Raw genomic sequence first — 20,385 nt, forward strand, 5'->3', positions numbered from 1 at the left:
AAATACCAATGATTTAAGTATGTAAACAGAGTATTTTTATTAACCATGTGTCACGTCCTGACCAGCAGATGGAGCGGTTGTTTTAGTTTTGGGGTCAGGACGTGGCAGTTTTGTGTATGGGGAATGTTTGTATTGTTGATTGGGACTTCCAATTGAAGGCAGGTGTGTTGAGTTGCCTTTGATTGGAAGTCCTATATAGGTGTGTGTGTTTTTCTTTGGGGTTGTGGGTGGTTGTTTTGCACTGCGTTTTTAAGCCTGCAAACTGTTGCTGCTGTCATGTTTATTGTTGCCTGTGGATGCTTTACTCCTTTTGTTGGGTAATTAAAGATGAGTATTCACATACCTGCTGCGCCTTGGTTCATTTCTGAAGACAGCCGTTACAGAACCACCCACCAAAGGACCAAGAAGCAGAAGAGGAGGAAGCCACGGGAGGAAAAAATGGAGGAATGGACCTGGCAGGACGAAAGACAATTCTGGGAGGACAAGTTAAGGGAGCTAAGGAAACCCGAGAGGCACCCCCAATAATTTTTTTGGGGGGGGCACACGGGTAGCTTGGCCAGGCCAGGGAAGAGCCGTAAGCCAGCTACCCGTGACTACAGGGAGGTGCGTATGAGGTGGATGGCGCCATGTTACGCTGAGGTACGCACCATCTCGCCTATACGGACGCACAGACCAGTTCGCCCAGTACCAGCGCCCCGCAGGTGCCAGGGCAAGGTGAGCATTGAGCCGGAAGGGGTGATGCCAACCCTACACTCAAGACCGCCAGTGCGCCCTTTCGGTCCGGTGTTTCCCGCTAGACGCACTAGCATGGAGGTGCGTGTCTCCAGGCTGGCAGGTCCAATACCAGCCCCACGCATCAGGAGTCTAGTGTGTCAGCCCAGCCTCGCCAGTCAACAGTCACCAGAGCTGCCCGCCAGTCAACAGTCACCAGAGCTGCCCGCCAGTCAACAGTCGCCAGAGTTGCCCGCCAGTCAACAGTCGCCAGAGCTGCCCGCCAGTCAACAGTCGCCAGAGCTGCCCGCCAGTCAACAGTCGCCAGAGCTGCCCGCCAGTCAACAGTCGCCAGAGCTGCCCGCCAGTCAACAGTCGCCAGAGCGGCCAGACTGCCCGGTTCTGCCAGAGCGGCCAGACTGCCCGGTTCTGCCAGAGCGGCCAGACTGCCCGGTTCTGCCAGAGCGGCCAGACTGCCCGGTTCTGCCAGGGTGCCCTGCCTGTCAGGATCTGCCCGAGTGGCCCTCCTGTCCTCCGGTCCAGCCCGAGTGGCCCTCCTGCCCTCCGGCCCAGCCCGAGTGGCCCTCCTGCCCTCCGGCCCAGCCCGAGTGGCCCTCCTGCCCTCCGGCCCAGCCCGAGTGGCCCTCCTGCCCTCCGGCCCAGCCCGAGTGGGCCTCCTGCCCTCCGGCCCAGCCCGAGTGGCCCTCCTGCCCTCCGACCCAGCCCGAGTGGTCCGTCTGCCAGGGTCAGCCCGAGTGGCCCGTCTGCCCGGCGCAGCTATCGGCGCCACCAAAGTGGGCGACGCCGAAGGTGGCGCGAGGTCCACGTCCTGCACCTGAGCCACCTCCAGGATAGGTGGGTTGGGGAGGGAGGGTGTAGCACAGTGCCGTCGGTGACGGCAGCCACCCTCCCTTCCCTCCCTTATTGTTTAGGGGTTATTGTTTATGGGTTTTTTGTTGGTGTTTTCTGTTGGTAGGTGCATTCCGGGGTCTGCACCTTGAGGGGGGGGTACTGTCACGTCCTGACCAGCAGATGGAGTTATTGTTTTAGTTTTGGGGTCAGGACGTGGCAGTTTTGTGTATGGGGAATGTTTGTATTGTTGATTGGGACTTCCAATTGAAGGCAGGTGTGTTGAGTTGCCTTTGATTGGAAGTCCTATATAGGTGTGTGTGTTTTTCTTTGGGGTTGTGGGTGGTTGTTTTGCACTGCGTTTTTAAGCCTGCAAACTGTTGCTGCTGTCGTGTTTATTGTTTCCTGTGGATGCTTTACTCCTTTTGTTGGGTAATTAAAGATGAGTATTCACATACCTGCTGCGCCTTGGTTCATTTCTGAAGACAGCCGTTACACCATCAGGAATTACTGGAATCTATAAGATCACGAAATAATGTACATTCATAAGATAACGTGTCAGATGTATTGTAATGCTCCTTTCTGCTGCTATTTTCTGGGCTTGGGTTCGATGAGGGTGGGGTGTCAGAGTGGAGGGAAGCTACACCCCCTCAGGATGGGACACAGCAATCAATGGCAATTGAATGAGGAAAATCGTTTTTGGGGGAAAGAAACTAATCATCAAGTCTGTTGAAAAATATTTGTGGAGAAGCAACTATATTTTCACATCTGTCTGTTCCACCTCTAGATAATCCTATTCTACCCTCATCCCAAGATCAAACATACCTGGAGTGCAAGCACTCTGTTTAAACCAATAAATGAAGTGGTGGGCTACCTCTAATCCTTTCATGTAAATGCATGAAGGAGGATGCTAATTAGGTTACAGTGACAATCAGACAGAGAACAGGTTTGGGTTATATCACCATCACACAGTGATCAGTGAAGAAACATTGTTGATTCTGGAGCATACTTTTGTCTATTCCATTGTGAGCTTGATGTAGTTATTTCACTGTCAGCTGAGTTTCCTCTGAAGAGTGGAAAGAATGGTCATCATCTTGAATTTAGTGACACATTCAGCCATGGTAGACATCCATGTGACTTCCCCCTACATCAAACATCTCTCCTGTTTTAAACTGTGTGTATGCTATCAGACCTCTGATCTGTGTGATGATGAACATGACTGGTCCATTCAGGCCTTAAACATATTATTTATAAATAAAGACAGACAGTCTTATTGTATTTTAGATCCTATGTCAACTATATCATCCTGAACCTATATCATATTTTAAGATTCTGCTACTCTGTTTATCTATGCATAGTCACTTTAACTCTACCTACATGTAAATATTACCTCGACTAACCGGTGCCCCCCACATTGACTCTGTGCAGGTACCCCCTGTATATAGCCTCGCTATTGTTATTTTACTGTTACTCTTTAATTATTTGCTACTTTTATTTTTTACTTAACACTTATGATTCTTAAAACTGCATTGTTGGTTAAGGGCTTGTAAGTAAGCATTTCACTGTAAGATCTACAGTTGCATTCGGCGCATTTGACAAATACAATGTGATTTGATTTGAAGCTGTGCATTGCTGAAGCCATAAATGTCACGTCCTGACCAGTAAAAGGGGTTGTTTGTTATTGTAGTTCGGTCAGGGCGTGGCAGGGGGTGTTTGTTTAGTGTGTTTCGGGGTTTTTGGTTTATGTTCTATGTTTTCTGTTTCTATGTGGTTTTCTAGTTTTTCTATGTCTATGTTAGTTTTGTCAATGACCTCCAATCAGAGGCAGCTGTTTGTTGTTATCTCTGATTGGAGGCCATATTTAAATGTGTTTGTTTTCACTTGTGTTTGTGGGTGGTTGATTCCTGTTTAGTCTATGCACCTTACGGGACTGTTTCGTCGTTTGTTTTGTGTAAGTGTTTTGGTTTCCTTCAATAAAAGAAGATGTTCACTATACCCGCTGCAGTTTGGTCCACTACCTATAACGACGCTTGTGACAGAACCACCCACCAACTAAGGACCAAGTAGCGGAGGAGGGAGCAGCAGGAGAGCTACTTTGAGTCGTGGACATGGGAGGAAATAATGGATGGAAAGGGACCCTGGAGGCAGGCAGGGTAGTACCGGCGCCCGAAGGAGGAGTTGGAGGCAGCAAAGGCTGAGCGACAGAGGTATGAGGCACTATATCCTCCATTTCAGGAGGTGAGGAGGCAGCCCCAAAAAATGTCTTGGGGGGCGGCACACGGGGAGTTGGATTAAGTCAGGCAATAGGCCTGAACCAACTCCTCGTGCTTATTATGGGGAGCGTTTGACGTTGAGAGCACCGTGCTATGCGGAAGTGCGCACGGTCTCGCCCATCCGCACGCACAGTCCGGTACGGTTGATACCAGCCCCGCGCAAGTGCTGTGCTAGAGTGGGCATCCAGCCAGGGAGAAGTGCGCCGGCACAGCACATCTGGCCACCAGTGCGTCTCCTAGGCTCAGGCTACCCTGCGCCTGCTCTACGCACGGCAGCCATCATGCCTCAGCACAGCCCAGTTCGCCCTGTGCCAGCACTCCGCCCGTGCAGGGCTACAGTGACAATCCAGCCAGGACGGGTTGTGCAGGCTGTGCGCTCCAGACCTCCAGTACGTATTCAAGACCCAGTGTATCCTGTTCCTGCTCCTCGCACTAGCCCTATGGTGCGTGTTACTGTTCTGGCACCTTCAAAGCCAGCCCCACGCATCAGGCCTCTAGTGGGCCTGCCCAGTCCAGTACGTCCTGTTCCTGCTCCTCGCACTAGCCCTGAGGTGCGTGTCATTAGTCTGGCGCCTCCAAAGCCAGCCCCACGCATCAGGCCTTCAGTGCGCCTGCCCTGCCCAGCCCAGTACGTCCTGTTCCTGCTCCTCGCACTAGCCCTGTGGTGCGTGTCACTACTCTGGCGTCTCCAAAGCCAGCCCCACGGATCAGGCCTTCAGTGCGCAGTCCCCGTCCAGAGCTTCCGGCGACAGTTCCCCGTCCAGAGCTTCCAGCGACAGTGCCCCGTCCAGAGCTTCTGGCGACAGTGCCCCGTCTAGAGCTTCCGGCGACAGTTCCCCGTCCAGTGCTTCCGGCGACGTCCTACAGTCCAGAACCGGCAGAGACGGCCCACAGTCCGGAGCCTGCAGAGACGGCCCACAGTCCGGAGCCTGCAGAGACGGCCCACAGTCCGGAGCCTGCAGAGACGGCCCACAGTCCGGAGCCTGCAGGGACGGCCCACAGTCCGGAGCCTGCAGGGACGGCCCACAGTCCGGAGCCTGCAGAGACGGCCCACAGTCCGGAGCCTGCAGAGACGGCCCACAGTCCGGAGCCTGCAGAGACGGCCCACAGTCCGGAGCCTGCAGAGACGGCCCACAATCCGGAGCCTGCAGCGACGCACCTCAGCCCGAGATCTCCAGCGACGCACCTCAGCCCGAGGTCTCCAGCGACGCACCTCAGTCCGAGGTCTCCAGCGACGCACCTCAGCCCGAGGTCTCCAGCAACGCACCTTAGCCCAGTGCCTTCAGCAGTGGTCTACAGCCATGAGCCTTCAAGGGGGGTGGGCAGGTTAGAATGGGGACTAAAGCCAGAGCCTGAGCCACCTCGGTAGTTGGAGGATTGGGGGGGTGTAGCACGAGAACCGTCGGTGGCGGCAGCCACCCTCCCTTCCCTCCCTTTAAGTTTGGGGTTATTTTTGTGTTTTTTTGTGTTTCGGTGCATCCGGGGTCTGCACCTTTGGGGTGGCGGGGGTACTGCCACATCCTGACCAGTAAAAGGGGTTGTTTGTTATTGATGTTTGGTCAGGGTGTGGCAGTACGTTTAGTGTGTTTCTGGGTTTTTGGTTTATGTTCTATGTTTTCTATTTCTATGTGGTTTTTCTAGTTTTTCTATGTCTATGTTAGTTTGGTCAATGACCTCCAATCAGAGGCAGCAGTTTGTTGTTATCTATGATTGGAGGCCTTATTTAGTTGTGTGTGTGTTTCACTGATTTATCGTTTCACTGATTTACACTGGCTAAAGTAATGGGAAAACACGAGCGAATGGCGAGGGTTTAAATTCAGAACATCTATTACTGTGTGATGTTTGTTCGTTCTTGCCACCCTTACCAAGAACTTCCCAACTACAAATTCCCAAATCAGCTTGTCACGATCGTGATAATGGACGGACCAAGGTGCAGCGTGTGTTGAGTTCTACATCTTTATTTGCAGTGAAAACTTAAACAAAAAAACAATAAACATACAACGACCGTAAACTCCGTGGTGCTGAATGCACTCACACAAAACAATATCCCACAAACACAGGTGGGAAAAAGGGCTACCTAAATATGATCCCCAATTAGAGGCAACGATTACCAGCTGCCTCTAATTGGGAACCATACAAACCACCAACATAGAAATAAAAACACTAGAAACCCCCCCTAGTCACGCTCTGACCTATACACCATAGAGAACCCAGAGGGCTCTCTATGGTTAGGGCGTGACGCAGCTGACAGGGTTGTGAAGCCGTCAAGGGAGGAATATGACCACTACTGTGCTGCTTCACAGCAAGCGAAATGAGGAATCAGGAGAAAGAGTGCGCTTGATTGAAATGGAAAAGCGTCACGGTAGCTATTGATAAAGAAGAACATCAAGACAAAACAGCTGCTTTACAAGTGGGATGCATTGTTGAGCGCTACATTCAGAGGGGTTTGTGCTGAATGTACAGAGATTGTGACAGATGGTTAAATGGCGTGCCTTGACACGGCAAGAACAAGATGTATGTCAGAAGTGTAGTATTATAAAATCAAATGTTATTTGTCACATGCGCAGAATACAACAGGTGTTACCTTACCGCGAAATGCTTACTTAAAAGCCCTTAACCAACAATGCAGTTCAAGAAATAGAGCTAAGAAAATATTTACTAAATAAACAAAAGTAAAAAGTAGAACAATAAAATTACACAACAATAACGAGGCTATATACAGGGGGTACCTGTACCGAGTCAGTGTGCAGGGGTACAGGTTAGTCGAGGTAGTTTCCACATGTAGGTTGGGGTAAAGTGACAATGCATAGATAATAGACAGCTAGTAGCAGCAGTGTAAAAACAAAGGGGGGTCAATGTAAATAGTCCGGGTGGCCATTTGATTAATTGTTCAGCAGTCTTATGGCTTGGGGGTAGAAGCTGTTTAGAAGCCTTTTGGTCCTAGACTTGGCGCTCCGCTACTGCTTGCTGTGCGGTAGCAGAGAAAACAGTCTGACTTGGGTGACTGGAGTCTTTGACAATTTGTTTCTGCCTTCCTCTGACACCGCCTAGTATATAGGTCCTGGATGGATCTGGGTCCATGCCAAATCTTTTCAGTCTCCTGAGGGGGAAAAGGTGTTGTCGTGCCCTGTTCCTGACTGTCTTGGTGTGTTTGGACCATGATAGTTTGTTGGTGATGTGGAGTTATGGGAATTTTTTATCCCAATAATGCATTTAATCTTTAACCAATTCAACGAGGTTTGTAAGACCCTTGATTCACTAATAATTGGGCAAAGTCTCAGATTTTATAAAGAAAAGTTCAACGATCTTTATTCATGAGAGCTCTAAAGTCAAAAATGAGGACTCAGTCCTTTTATAATACACACATACATTCCTATCTTTAGACCACTCCCTTCTCAAACAACCAGTACTTTTCCACTAACCACAAAGAACCATAAAAGTTGCCTCATTCTTCAAGGCTTTCACCTCCCCTCCCCTATTGGGATCCTCTTGGTTTGAAACCCTCTAATGATTTTCTATTATCTACTCTACAACTTCACTCTGTTTACATCCCTACTAAAGAATATAACATCATAGTATTACACTACTAACAGATCTACCCCCATCCTGGTTTTATCTTCTCATAATTATCAAACTTTTCCCCCTATCCTACAATTTCAGAGTGGAACACTTAAGTCATTATCCTAACACATACAAATGATTCTAACATGTGGACACCAAGGAACTTGAAACTCTCAACACGCTCCACTACAGCCCCGTCGATGTTTCCTGTAATCCATGATCATCTCCTTTGTTTTGCTCACATTGAGGAAGAGGTTATTGTCCTGGCATCACACTGCCAGTCCTCTGACCTCCTCCCTATAGGCTGTCTCATCATTGTCAGTGATCAGGTTGTGTCGTCAGCAAACTTAATGATGGTGTTGGAGTCGTGCTTGGCCACGCAGTCGTGGGTGAACAGGGGGTACAGGAGGGGCCTAAGCACGCACCCCTGAGGGGCCCCGGTGTTGAGGATCAGTGTGGCAGATATGTTGTTGCCTACCCTTACCACCTGGGGGTGGCCTGTCAGGAACTCCAGGATCCAGTTGCAGAGGGAGGTGTTTAGTCCCAGGGTCCTTAGCTTAGTGATGAGCTTTGCAGGCCCTATGGTGTTGAACGCTGAGATGTAGTCAATGAACAGTATTCTCACATAGGTGTTCCTTTTGTCCAGGTGGGAAAGGGCAGTGTGGAGTGCGATTGAGATTACGCCATCGTAAAGAGACTTATACTTGGAATACGGAGGAGGAATGGAGAGGAAAAAGAGAGGCAGAGGAGGTCTAAGAGAGGGAGGGAGGAAGATGGTGAGCTTGAGTTGGTTAAAAATGGTGGAAAATGGAGATGGTTTGTTAAAGAAGAATGGTAGAAAGTGTAAGCAGAGTGAGCTGAAGACCGGAGGATAAATTGAAGTGAATGAGGGCAACGTATTGGAGGTGGTAGGTGTGGTGAAGTTCTCTGAGCCTGAGGATTGCACCGAGGATCAGGATAAAGATGTCTGTGACAGAAGAGTCATTGTCTTTCTTTTGAGTTATGATGTTAGGTCTTTGCCCGACAAAGTGACGTTAGGATATATAAGCTATCCTGTACGAGCTTTTGTGTAGAATACATTAAGTTGTTACAGGTGTCAAGCTTATGGGCATGTGGCAGCAGTGTGTAGGAGGAAGGTTCCTAGGTGTGAGAAGTGTGCAGAAGGGCATGAGACAAAGGAATGTGTAGCATTGGGGAAAGTAGTGGAATGTGTTAATTGTATGTGTGCCCATGGGGCTGGGGATCAGAAATGTCCCGTGCGAGAGAGGCAGGTTGAGGTTTCCAGGGTTAGAGTAGTGCAGAAGGTGTCATATGCTGAGGCAGTGAAGAAAGTACTGTAGAGCAGGGGTGTCAAACTCAAATACCCAGTGGGCCAAAATGTAAAACCTGAACAAAGTCGCGGGCCAACATTGAACAAATGAACCTTTTAATATGGACCCAAACAAGTTTTGCTTTAACATTGAATATGGAACAAGCATCGCTTATTACCATACAATATATAATTTAATAGTGGAGACATGCAAAATCTAATTTCAAATGAAAAAACACATCAATGGCATTCATTTATTAAATAAATAAAATTTAAATAAAAATCGTATGCCTCTTTTCTATTTGCAGCCTTCTGATTTAAATACCAAAATAAACTTTTTCCACTGGCTAATAATTTTACAAATAAAATGATTATAAATCAATCAACCATTCAAGCCCATGCCTTGTAGCAAGAAAAAGTGCACAAAGAAAACGTTAATTATTGCACACTGATCTAATCTGATGTGCCAAAGCCAGATACCTGGCATCTCCTCTTGGATGCTAGTTCATCAATGTCTGGGCTCAGGCTCTGAGCTGAAGAAATCCTCAATATCGAGCGAAGGTGTTCATCAGTCAGACGTCTCCTGTGAGTTGTTTTGGTCATCTTCATCGAGGAGAAAAGTTGCTCGCATAGATAAGTGCTGCCGAACATGGAGAGCATCTGAGCAGCTTGGGTGCGGAGCTGAGGCATTGTGTCAGGGATGAACCGTGGAAACTGTGCGGCGCCCACAGCATCATACTTTGACTTCAGTGTGTCGTTGCACTGGAGTTCAATCAGCTCCATTTGGATGTTGGTTGGTGCATTTTCCACATCAACTGCGAAGGGATTACTAAGCAGTTCAAACCTACATTTCTGGACATCGAAGTCGGCAAATTGCCGGCTAAACTCAGCGGCGAGAACACTGAGTTTTTCAGCAAACTGTGCGCATGGGAACACGGCGGTAGAGATCTGCGCTTTTATGGTTTGGCAGCAGGGAAAATGGCAAGGGTTTCCTTGCAGCATCTGATTCTCCCACAGGCACAGTTTAGTTTTAAAGGCCCTCACTGCAGCGTACATGTCTGTGATGATGCGCCCCCGCCCCTGAAGCTGCAGGTTCAGCGCATCGAGATGGCTCGAGATGTCACAGAGAAAGGCCAGCTCACACAGAAACTTTTGCTCCCGGAGCTCTGCTGTATCCTTCCCTTTGGTTTCCAGGAATTGACATATTTCCTCACGCAGCTCGAAACATCTGTTCAGTACTTTTCCTCTGCTTAGCCATCTCACCTCTGTGTGATACGGCACGTCTGCGTATTCCGAACCACACTCCTCTAGAAAAAATTTCATCTGGCGGTGATTCAGACCTTTGGCTCTTATAAAGTTAACTACCTGTGTTACTGTGGTCATAACATGTTCCATCTTTAGGGCTTTGGCACACAGTGATTCCTGATGTATGATGCAGTGGTAAACAGTTAGCTCACCTGCACAGTTCTCTTCCCGCATCTTCTCCCGAACCATGCCCACCAGTCCACTCTTTTTACCGCACATTGCTGGCGCACCATCTGTCGTTAATCCAACGAGTTTATCCCACGGCAGCTTTATTTCAGTTACACATTTGGAAACCTCCTCAAAGATTTCCTTTCCTGTGGTTGTGCCATGCATTGATTTGAATCCCAATAGCTCCTCCGTAACACACAGATTTGAGTCCACTCCACGGATGAAGACTGACAGCTGAGCAGTATCAGATGCGTCGCAGCTCTCATCCACAGCGAGGGAGAACGCAATGAAATCTTTTCCCTTTTCCATCAGCTGGTCATACAGATTGGTGGCAAGATCACATGTGCGATCAGCTACTGTGTTCCTGCTCAGGTTCACGTTTGAAAATGCTTGCTTTTTCTCTGGGCATACGAGGTCACAAACTTTCATCATGCACTTTTTCACGAACTCTCCCTCATTAAAGGGCCGGGCTGATTTTGCGATCTCTGCTGCCACTATATAACTAGCCTTTACAGCAGCCTCACTTTGTGATGTGGCTTTTTTGAACATATTCTGTTGTGAAACCAAACTTATTTTCATCTCCTCTACTTTCTGGCTCCTTTGAGTCATGTCCAGGTCCTTGTATTTGTCATGGTGTTTCGTTTCATAGTGTCGTCTAATGTTGTACTCCTTACTTACAGCCACGTTGACTCCACAAACAAGACAAACAGGTTTGTCTTTTACATATGTAAACAGATATTCTGCCTCCCACTTGTCCAGAAAGCTCCTGTTTTCTGCCTTTCTTTTCGCCATTTTTGGGAAGGGATAGCGCGCTGACAGTTGTAGCGTCTATGTTGCTATGACTACTGTCACAGAGGAGAGGGCGTTTCTGGGTCCTGTCCTGATTGGCGCGCGAAAACAACAGCAGAGCATTATGGGATTCGTAGTATTAGCGGTGAATGCGCTGTATAATACCGGCGGGCCAGCTCTAGTAGTAATTTGGTATTGTCTCGCGGGCCAAATATAAGAGTTTGACACCCATGCTGTAGAGGAAGATGGGTCAAGTGGGAGGGATCCTAAGAGGAGTGGTTCTGAGTAGAATATCTGTACCAGTACAGAGGGATAAACCAACAAGTGATATGTTTCAGTAAGACTGGATTTTGGGGATTTATAGCAATGGTTATCAACTGTACTGCAGGGATGGAACGTAAATCGCAGAAAATTGAGGTTGTGGTGGCAGCTGCAGAGAGCTATTTGGGTGTGCAAGATTTGATGTCAGAATAGTTACAGGGTGTGTTAAGTGTTGGTGTCCCATCCTTTCAGGCTATTGGCTTGAAGTAGGACTAAATATATTGAAATAGTGGAGAATGGTATTTTTAGAAAAAGTTGAATGTTAGATGGTAGGGTATTTGTTCGTTTTTTCCCCAAGCAAAGTATAAAGGAGTTATACTCCAGTCTAGTAGATGGCGGTAATGCAACATTTATTGGATGCCAACCGCTGTTAAACTTAATCGAAGAAGAACGCTTTTTTACCGAGCTCCGCACCAAACTTCAGAAAGATTGTGAAAAAAAAACAAGTTTACAGTCATTACTATTTTTATTTGTTCAAGATATAAGAACTTTCCTGTGACTGGAATAAGAATTGGATAATTTATTTTGGTATGTCCACGTGAAGTCGTGACAAAAAAAGAAAGGAAGAAGTTAGCCGTTCTATTGCTAATCAACAAGAGAGGAACGTGCTTATAGACAACTGCCATAACTACGCTTGCCCTATGGATAATATCATGCTTTCGAACGCTGTTGAAGATGACGAATTCCCCTCTTTACCGGTTACTCCGTGCAAACCTCCACCCTCCAAAAAACCCAATATGAACTCTGACATCATGGCTACCCTCTCCTTACTCATCAACTCCAAGTCTGACGCCATTGAGAAAATGGTAGGCGCAAACACCATGGTTATCGAAGCCTTGAAAAAGACTGGAGTTTGCATGTGGTGAAATCGAGGATGTGAAAACAAGAGTGGCAAAAGTTGAAAAAAAGTGTGGAAAAGAATAGCAATGTCTACCATAGACGTCTCACTGATCTGGAACAATATACAAGAAGATGGAACCTGAGACTCTACGGCGTGCCAGAGGTGGAGAATGAGGATGTGCGAGGAGAGGCTATCCGCATCTGCCAAGAAGTTATGCCTGCAGAGAACAACAAAGTTGGTGATACCATCGACGTTGTGCATCGCCTCGGCAAGAAGCAACAGCAAAACGATTCAAGACCAAGGGGTATCATCATCCTCTTCACTGCCAGATTCTACAGGGATGCTGTCTGGAAAGCTGCTAGGAAGAACGCCTTCCTTCAGAGCCATGGTATGCGTTTCGCCGAGCATCTCAGCCCGGAGGACATAGTGTCATGACGTTGGCCTGTGGGTAAGGTTTATGACCCCCCCCATAAATACCTTTCTCCCTTCCCTCTCTCTCTGACTCTACTGAAGGACTCTTGAATAGCCTTTGTTAAACATAGAGAGTCTGGGATCATCAAACAAGTGGGGGGAAAGGAACCATATTTCAGTAATAGAACCAGTTGAAAATATGCGTTGGTACTTAATGAATATGATGTCAGTTCGGTTGTCATCTGAGTTATTATGACCGATGACAAACTGTATCTGCAAAAGTACACATTCTAGTTATCAGATTCACATGGAATTGTTGTGCAATTTAAATATGAAACTATTTGTGTAAAGATTAAATGTACTTTTAGCTTCCAAATTAGAGAATTGGGTTTTCATAAGGTTAGAGCCCTGCTCAATCAATGGCCCGCCCCTGTGAAGAGACATGGGTTATAAACTATGAAACACACACTTCTCTCCCTCCACTATATAAGCCCTTGACGAAAATGTAACCTTCTGTTCCGAGGACGATAGGACGACGGTACATACGTTAAAAAGGACTAACATGTCAACTACAGAACTAAGCCAACCTCAGCGTGAGCTTTGGCTGTGAATGGTATGAACTTTGAAATATTATTCACTAAAGACTTGAGATATACTAGCCGTTGAGTTAGCAACAGCAGCTGTAAACGTGGGCTAGGAAAGGACGGACGACGTATCCAGTCTAACACACAATGAAGATACTACAACGTATCCAATTTACCACCAGAGACATTCTTCTGAGGACAGCAAGATCTCTGTTGGGCAACACGACCAGCATCTATGACCAACCTACCGAAGCGCAGCTCAGAGTAAATAGTTATTGCATTTCCCTTTTCCAAATGGGTGGTAATTTAGAATGCATAAGATACTGTATTTACGAAAGCTTAGCTTCTCCCTTTGTTCCTGTTACTTTCTCCCCTCGGGTGTAGTTCGTCTGAGGAGGAGACGTAAATGTCTGTACCTACGCACACAAGGTAAACTAGATGGATGGGGAAGAAATGTGGGGTGTAATGAGCGGAAATAACCAGACAACAACCAGAACTCAATGTTAGCCCTCGGGGGATGTTTAGTAAAGTAATTAAGCAAACAATATAAAACACCCATAAAGAACCAGTAATAAAACAAAAAAAACAAAAAAAACAGGGAAGGTAAGAAAAGGGAATGTTTGGGATCGGGGTCCAAGTAATGAAAATAAACAAAAGGTCCCTCCTCTTCTACATACCTAATCCTTCCTAACACACTCTAAACCCTAACCCACTTTCCTACCTGGTTCCAAAATAAAATACAAGGGTGACACCCGCCCGGCTAACCTAGTGTGTAAAACAATGGGTTATCTACGTGGGAATGTACACCCATGGGCAGATCTACCTTTTCCCTTCTCCAGGACCTAGGTATGTGGAGTACATCAGGAGGACAGGCTGAAACACAAACAAAGATAAATGTAAACAACAAATCATCAAATCCTCAACTAGCAAAAAACAAAACAAGTGTCCTCTCTCTCTCTCTCTCTCTCTCTCTCTCTCTCTCTCTCTCTCTCTCTCTCTCTCTCTCTCTCTCTCTCTCTCTCTCTCTCTCTCTCTCTCTCTCTCTCTCTCTCTCTCCCTCTCAGAGCTCACACGGCAAACAGTTATCCTCTCGTCAATCAGCTACAGCTGCCAGGACTCCGGACTGAAGCCACACCCACCATCGTCAGCCGCAACTCAGTACACCTGTAATGCCCAGAAACACAAACACACTACAAAGGAAAATGGGGAGCAAGAAAAACGCGTCACACGTAACAGTTCCTCAGTCTTCCCGCTCTTTCATTCAAGCCCAACCCCCTCTCTTTGTGTAACCAGCCGTCATACAGGTTCCGTCCACCAGGGACGTTTTCTGTATGACATAATTTGCATTCTGTGTATATGTAATTCTGTGTGATTAGTTAGGTATTTAGTAAATAAATAATTAAACCCAATTTTGTATTGCTGATTCAACTTGTTAGCCAGGGTTCGTGAAGATAACCAAGAATTTACAACTTTCAGATGAGACTGAAATAAGATGATGATTAATATTGACTGCTATTGATGTAAAATATTACTAGGTCTTTAAGAGTTTATTCGGAAGATAACAGCTCTATAAACATTATTTTGTGGTGCCCCGACTTTCTAGTTAATTACATTTCCATGATTAGGTTAATCAGGTAATATTAATTACAGAGAAAGGATTTTATAGAATAGCATGTCATATCACTTAATCCGGCATAGCCAAAGACACGACAATAGAAAGAAGGAACAAGTTGTGGACAACGATCAAGAAAGCCCAAAATGAGGGAAAGGCTGCTTACTTCGGCGGAGGACGAGGCTTCATCAACGGTTCAGAAATCCATATTCCTCCCTAGAATCTCCACCAGAAGGAACAGATTGATGGTTTCGGCCATGGTATTCTCATTTTCCTTGTATTGATTAACGTTACCTAACAAGCATCAGGTGAATATTTTTATTAGTTTGTTCTTGTATGACCAGAAGGCCTATTTTGTTTACAAACTTACGAAGAAGACTGAAAGTTGTATTTATTTTTTATGTAAATAGTAACTAAGATAATGTTTTAAAGGGAATACAGGTCTGCTCTGACTTTACACGGTTATTGTTCTATTTAGTTATTAATACTTATTTCCAAGTGAAAAAGGTCTTAGGAACATGTACAGTGAGGGAAAAAAGTATTTGATCCCCTGCCCCCTGACAAAGAAATGATCAGTCTATAATTTTAATGGTAGGTTTATTTGAACAGTGAGAGAGAATAACAACAAAAAATTCCAGAAAAACGCATGTCAAAAATTGTATAAATTGATTTGCATTTTAATGAGGGAAATAAGTATTTGGCCCCCTCTCAATCAGAAAGATTTCTGGCTCCCAGGTGTCTTTTATACAGGTAATGAGCTGAGATTAGGAGCACACTCTTAAAGGGAGTGCTCCTAATTTCAGTTTGTTACCTGTATAAAAGACACCTGTCCACAGAAGCAATCAATCAATCAGATTCCAAACTCTCCACCATGGCCAAGACCAAAGAGCTCTCCAAGGATGTCAGGGACAAGATTGTAGACCTACACAAGGTTGGAATGGGCTACAAGACAATCGCCAAGCAGCTTGGTGAGAAGGTGAGAACAGTTGGTGCGATTATTCGCAAATGGATGAAACACAAAAGAACTGTCAATCTCCCTCGGCCTGGGGGTCCATGCAAGATCTCACCTCGTGGAGTTGCAATGATCATGAGGACGGTGAGGAATCAGCCCAGAACTACACGGGAGGATCTTGTCAATGATCTCAAGGCAGCTGGGACCATAGTCACCAAGAAAACAATTGGTAACACACTACGCCGTGAAGGACTGAAATCCTGCAGCGCCCGCAAGATCCCCCTGCTCAAGAAAGCACATATACATGCCCGTCTGAAGTTTGCCAATGAACATCTGAATGATTCAGAGGACAACTGGGTGAAAGTGTTGTGGTCAGATGTGACCAAAATGGAGCTCTTTGGCATCAACTCAACTCGCCGTGTTTGGAGGAGGAGGAATGCTGCCTATGGCCCCAAGAACACCATCCCCACCGTCAAACATGGAGGTGGAAGCATTATGCTTTGGGGGTGTTTTTCTGCTAAGGGGACAGGACAACTTTACTGCATCAAAGGGACGATGGACGGGGCCATGTACCGTCAAATCTTGGGTGAGAACATCCTTCCCTCAGCCAGGGCATTGAAAATGGGTCATGGATGGGTATTCCAGCATGACAATGACCCAAAACACACGGCCAAGGCAACAAAGGAGTGGCTCAAGAAGAAGCACATTAAGGTCCTGGAGTGGCCTAGCCAGTCTCCAGACCTTAATCCCATAGAAAATCTGTGGAGGGAGCTGAAGGTTCGAGTTGCCAAATGTCAGCCTCGAAACCTTAATGACTTGGAGAAGAAGATCTGCTAAGAGGAGTGGGACAAAATCCCTCCTGAGATGTGTACAAACCTGGTGGCCAACTACAAGAAACGTCTGACCTCTGTGATTGCCAACAAGGGTTTTGCCACCAAGTACTAAGTCATGTTTTGCAGAGGGATCAAATACTTATTTCCCTCATTAAAATGCAAATCAATTTATAACATTTTTGATATGCATTTTTCTGGATTTTTTTGTTGTTATTCTGTCTCTCACTGTTCAAATAAACCTACCATTAAAATTATAGACTGATCATTTCTTTGTCAGTGGGCAAACATACAAAATCAGCAGGGGATCAAATACTTTTTTCCCTCACTGTGTATGTAAAAAAAAAATATTAAATTTTTTTATGATCAGTTTTCACATACGCTAAAATAGTAGGTACCCTTTTATTTAAATGATTATTTTGTATTTTATTTCTCAGAATAGTTCCTGATTACACTAAAGAGAGTTTTTAGTCTCTCTTACTACAAAGAACCCTTGGTTTGGTCTTGAACATAATTTTCTGTTGAGTTGAATTTCAAAAGCTGGATAACATCAAGCTCAGAGTTTATGGAATAAGCTATTTTCACTTTAAGTTGACTTAAATGGTGAGATCTCGGTTCCTTATCGCTTACATTCACAGCTCCTACGTTTGACTCATCCTACAACATAATACTTTTATATAATCTTTGTTGTTTTGTCTTTGTCTATAGTTTCTCTTAATGCTGGGGGTTACAAAACAATGTGAAGCGCAAGGAGTTATTTTTATTTGCTAAACAGTTTCGAACAGATTTCAGCTTTTTTCAAGAGTCTCACTCGATTTTGGCTGATGCCAACTTCTGGAGGTCACAGTGGGGCAACGATATTTGGCTTTCCCATGGATCTGAACACTCTGCTGGTGTCACTACAATGAAAAATACCTTTTGGTGGTAATATTCTACACTCGGAATGTGACCCCTTTGGTCACTTTATTTGTCTTGTGATCAGTTACAATGACATTACACTCATTACTGTAAACTTATACGGGTACAACACCAAACATGAGAATGATGAGTTGCTTGAATCTATAGAGAAACATATACTTCATTGGTTATCTAAATTTCCGAATTCGTTATTATTGATAGGAGGGGACTTTAACATTACTATAGATAATTCAACTGATAGATGGCCCCCAGGTAGGCCAACCAATCAGAATTTGGGTTTAATTATTTTTATGGAAAAGTTTGATCTTACTGATATATGGAGAGCGAGGTTTCCGGCTGACAGATCATTCATTTGGAGTAACAAAACAGGTTCCAGACAATCCAGAATAGATTTTTGGCTTATATCCAAATGTATTGATGATGAGTGTGTTACTACAAATATTTGTACTACTCCCCTCACAGACCACAGGGCCATTTACATTGATATCAAAATATTTACCCCTGATACTAACCTTGGTAGAGCATCCTACTGGAAGCTAAATAGCTTGTTATTAAATAATGATGTAGTTAAGTTTGAGGTGAAAGATCTGCTTTCACACTTTTGGGAAAGGGCTTGTGAAGAAAAATCTTATTTCAAGGACTGGGAGCTCTTAAAATTTGAGCTGTCCAAATACCTTAGAAAATGTGGTAGTAATATTGCTAAGACCAGAAGAGCTGAGGAGGAAAAGGTGATCATTAAGATACCTTCCCTTTCTCAGTGGTCCCCAGCCGGCCTCTCGGTGGGAGGAGAAGATGGAACTGATTGAGTTATAAAATAAACTGGATAATATATATAGATTAAAAGCAGAAGGAGCCTTTATTAGATCTAGGAAAAAAATTGATTCAGGAGGGAGAACATAATTCATCCTATTTCTTTAGACTTGAGAAATTTCACTCTACAAATAACACTATCCATAAGTTAAACATTGATGGTGTTATTACAGATGACCAAAAATGTATCGCTAAATACTGTAGCAATTTTTACTGAAAATTGTATAGCTCTACGTACTGTCAGGAATCCACAGATATGTTTTTTGACTCACTGAATAATGTTCACTCTATCGGTGATATAGAATCTAAACAGTGTGATGGACCCATCAAAGTTGAAGAGATTATAGAGTCAATCAAACATCTAAAGAACAATAAATCACCAGGTGTTGATGGAATTACATCAGAATTTTACAAATGATTTTCTGAACAAGTAGCTCCCTTCCTATTTGAAGTATTTTTAGAGAGTATTAAAAGCAATGTTCTCCCTCCTACAATGAGTCAGGTGTTAATAACACTGATACCTATGCCTAAAAAAGAAGTGCTGCTCATCGATAACTGGCGTCCAATTTGTCTTCTTAATAATGACTATAAGATATTAGCCTTACTACTTGCAAAAATAATTAAAGAAGTCCTGGATGCAATCTTTGATTAACCACAGTCTGGCTTTATGAGGAACAGACATATTTCTAACAATATCAGACTAGTATTAGACATACTTGACTACTCAAACCTAATAACCGAGGATAGCTTCATATTATTTTAGGATTTTTATAAAGCATTTGACACAGAGCATCAGTTCCTCTTCCACTCCCTTGAGAGACTTGGCTTTGGGGATTTTTTCTGTAAGACTCTCTATACAAATGGTAACAGCTCTATCAAATTGAAATATGGCACCTCACATAGATTTGAGTTAAAGAGAGGAATTAGGCAAGGTTGTCCTATCTCTCCATACCTGTTTTTATTAATCACCCAACTTCTTACAAATTCTTTAAAAAATAGTCCTGTACAAGGTATTTCCATAGCTGGTAAAGAAATTATTATAAGCCAGCTGGCTGACGATACTACACTTTTCCTGAAAGACACCAACCAAATTCCCGTATCAATCAATGTGATACAATCCTTTTCCAAAGTGTCTGGTCTATATCTTAACATTAATAAATGTGAACTCATGCCTGTCAAAGATTGTGTGACACCTTCATATTATGGCACTCCAGTGAAAGAAGAACTTACATATTTAGGCATAACCATTACAAAGGATCAGAAGTCTAGAGGCTTATTAAATTTTAACCCTCTTATTAAAAACACCCCAGAAGAAGCTAGATCAACGGCTACAGAAGGACTTATCTTTAAAAGGAAAGTCCTAATATCCAAGGCTGAAGGTATCTCTAGACTAACATATGGTGCTCTATCTTTATATCTTGATGGTAAAATAAGCAAGGAGATAGACCAGATGCTTTTCAACTTTCTGTGGAGAAACCGTAACCCATTACATTAGGAAAACTGTTGTAATGAACACTTATGAGAATGGTGGGCTGAATTTTCTGGACTTAACTACCTTAAATAATACTTTTAAGATCAATTGGATAAAACAATTCCTAAGAAGACCCACTTCTATGTGGAATTTTATTCCTCATCATGTCTTCTCTACTTTTGGTGGCCTTAACTTCATGTTGGTTTGCAATTATAATAGTAACAAAGTTCCAGTGAAACTTTCTGCTTTTCATTGGCAGGTTTTCTTGTCATGGTCCTTAATTTATAAGCATATTTTTTTCTCCACACAGATATTATATATGGAATAATCGGGATATATTGTATAAAAATACTTCTTTGTTTTTAGAATATTGGTTTCCGAAATAATATCCTATTGGTGAGCCAACTGGTAAATGCAGAGGGTCTTTTACTTAGTTATAAGGAATTCTTATCACTTTACAAGGTCCCTGTAACACCTAAAGATTTTGCAATTGTTTTAGATGCCATTCCCTCAGGTGTTGCTTTATTATTCAGGAAAGTGTCAAGACCTGACCCTCAGAGCCTACCTTCCATTGACCCTGTTGATTCATCAGTAGGAGAGATTTGTTTCTCTTTTGGTCCATTCAACAACAGAACGATACAAACCTTATTTCAGCAGGATGTTGTATCTA

The 20,385-nt window shown here is 44.4% G+C and overlaps 1 protein-coding gene across 1 annotated transcript; it reads right to left on the bottom strand.

Moving 5' to 3' along the window:
- Window positions 1–8,980: 8,980 nt before the first annotated feature.
- On the bottom strand, window positions 8,981–10,968 carry LOC106577040 (general transcription factor II-I repeat domain-containing protein 2-like). The gene has a single exon (XM_014154723.2). The coding sequence runs from the start codon at window positions 10,966–10,968 to the stop codon at window positions 9,157–9,159; it is 1,812 nt and encodes a 603-aa protein (XP_014010198.2). The 3' UTR covers window positions 8,981–9,156.
- Between the last annotated feature and the right edge of the window lie 9,417 nt (window positions 10,969–20,385).

Source organism: Salmo salar, chromosome ssa02 (genome assembly GCF_905237065.1).
Source record: "Salmo salar chromosome ssa02, Ssal_v3.1, whole genome shotgun sequence".
Classification (NCBI taxonomy): domain Eukaryota; kingdom Metazoa; phylum Chordata; class Actinopteri; order Salmoniformes; family Salmonidae; genus Salmo; species Salmo salar.